This window comes from Sprattus sprattus, assembly GCF_963457725.1.
Source record: "Sprattus sprattus genome assembly, chromosome: 10".
NCBI lineage: Eukaryota > Metazoa > Chordata > Actinopteri > Clupeiformes > Clupeidae > Sprattus > Sprattus sprattus.
The window spans coordinates 1,334,699-1,337,198 of record NC_137908.1 but is presented as its reverse complement, the minus strand read 5'-3'; the positions used below and the strand labels follow the sequence as shown (position 1 = coordinate 1,337,198).

The window sequence follows — 2,500 nt, the reverse complement described above, 5'->3', positions numbered from 1 at the left end:
ACACAGGCGCACACACACGCACACACACACACGCACACACATACACACACACACACACACACACACACACACACACACACAGATTTAAAGAGTGTTTGTGTGTGTGTGTGTGTGTTTCAGGTGCGGGCCCCCACCCTCGGTCGGGGTCTGCGCGGGTGATCAGCGCCACCTGGTGGCTGTTCACGCTGGTGCTGCTCTCCTGCTACTTTGCCAACCTGAGCTCCACCCAGCCGCGGGACTCCGCCCACCTCATGATCAAGGGCTTCGAGGATCTGGCCAATCAGGACGTCATCGAGTACGGGACGCTGGCCGGCTCCTCCACACTCGCCTTCTTCAAGGTCATCTCCCGCTCCTTCTGGAACGTTCCTGATCCGTCACTAACCATAACACACTAACCATAACACGTCTGTGACTCGACACTGAAACACTCAGTAAGATAAATAACTACCTTAAATAAATAATGTTTAGCAAAAAACATTACATAACTACCTGAAGTACATAACATTAAATAACTATCTAACGCCCAGCGTTCCAAGAAGCACGACGAGGGTGTTTTTCAGTAAACAGGTCTTTTATTTACTCTATCTTTACTAACGTAGTCAAACCTAACAGAAAAGACATATGCCCACAAGCTTGAAGCCATGAAGCCTATATATATATAGACACAAGTGTGTGTTAGATCTATGATGCCTATATATACTGTATATAGACACAAGTGAGTACAGTATATATAAACATCGTGCCGATCTAAGGCTCTCGTGTCTATATATATATAGACACAGGTGCGTGAGATTTAGGATGCCTATATATACTGTATATATATAGACACAAGTGCCTGTGTTGGTGTGTGTGTGTGTGTATATATATATATATACAGCCGCGGAAAAAATTAAGAGACCACTTCAAAATTATCAGTTTCTCTGGTTTTACTTTTTATTGGTATGTGTTAAAGTAAAATGTACATTTTTGTTTTATTCTATAACCTACTGGCAACATTCCTACCAAATTTCAAATAAAAATATTGTCATTTAGATCATTTATTTGCAGAAAAATGACAATTGGTCAAAATAGCAAAAAAGATGCAGTGTCTTCAGATCTCGAATAATGCAAAGAAAACAAGCTCATATTCATTTTTAAACTACACAATACTAATGCTTACACTTAGGAAGAGTTCAGAAATCAATATTTGGTGGAATAACCTTGATTTAAAATCACAAACTTTCATGTGTCTTGGCATGCTCTCCACCAGTCTTTCACATTGCCGTTGGGTGACTTTATGCTACTCCTGGCGCAAGAATTCAAGCAGCTCGGCTTCTTTTCATGGCTTGTGACCATCCATCTTCCTCTTGATCACATTTCAGAGGTTTTTTATGGGATTCAGGTCTCGAAATTGGGCTGGCCATGACAGGGTCCTGATCTGGTGGTACTCCATCCACACCTTTACTGGCCTGGCTGTGTGGCATGGAGCATTGCCCTGCCGGAAAAAACATTTCTCAGAGTTGGGGAACATTGTCAGAGCAAAAGGAAGCAAGTTTTTCTTCCGGGACAACGTTGTACTTTGCCTGGCTGAGGTTTGTAAAAGACCATAAGGATTGAAAAAAGCGGACTGGAGGGTCTTCTAGTTCGTCTTCTCTGATGAGTCCAATTTTCAGCTTTGCCCAACACATGGTCGTCTGATGGTTAGACGGAGACCTGGAGAGGCCTACAAGCCAGAGAGTCTTGCACCTACTGTGAAATCAGACTCATCAGAGAAGACGAACTTAGAAGAACCTCCAGTCCGCTTTTTCAATCCTTATGGTCTTTTACAAACCTCAGCCAGGCAAAGTACAACGTTGTCCAGGAAGAAAAACTTGCTTCCTTTTGCTCTGACAATGTTCCCCAACTCTGAGAAGTGTTTTTTTCCAGCAGGGCAATGCTCCATGCCACACAACCAGGCCAGTAAAGGTGTGGATGGAGTACCACCAGATCAGGACCCTGTCATGGCCAGCCCAATTTCGAGACCTGAATCCCATAAAAAACCTCTGAAATGTGATCAAGAGGAAGATGGATGGTCACAAGCCATGAAAAGAAGCCGAGCTGCTTGAATTCTTGCGCCAGGAGTAGCATAAAGTCACCCAACGGCAATGTGAAAGACTGGTGGAGAGCATGCCAAGACAAGTGAAAGTTGTGATCTTAAATCAAGGTTATTCCACCAAATATTGATTTCTGAACTCTTCCTAAGTGTAAGCATTAGTATTGTGTAGTTTAAAAATGAATATGAGCTTGTTTTCTTTGCATTATTCGAGATCTGAAGACACTGCATCTTTTTTGCTATTTTGACCAATTGTCATTTTTCTGCAAATAAATGATCTAAATGACAATATTTTTATTTGAAATTTGGTAGGAATGTTGCCAGTAGGTTATAGAATAAAACTAAAATGTACATTTTACTTTAAAACATACCAATAAATAGTAAAACCAGAGAAACTGATAATTTTGAAGTGGTCTCTTAATTTTTTCC

At 41.5% G+C, this 2,500-nt stretch overlaps 1 protein-coding gene across 1 annotated transcript in view; it reads left to right on the top strand.

Annotated features, from left to right (window-relative positions):
* Positions 1-2,500, top strand: part of grik6 (glutamate receptor, ionotropic, kainate 6) — a gene marked incomplete at both ends in the record, with an annotated part of 13,765 nt that overhangs the window by 8,714 nt on the left and 2,551 nt on the right. The window contains one exon of the mRNA XM_080846786.1: positions 121-338. Within this exon, the coding sequence (XP_080702912.1) occupies positions 121-338 (218 nt within the window). The remainder of the gene's footprint in view (positions 1-120; positions 339-2,500) is intronic.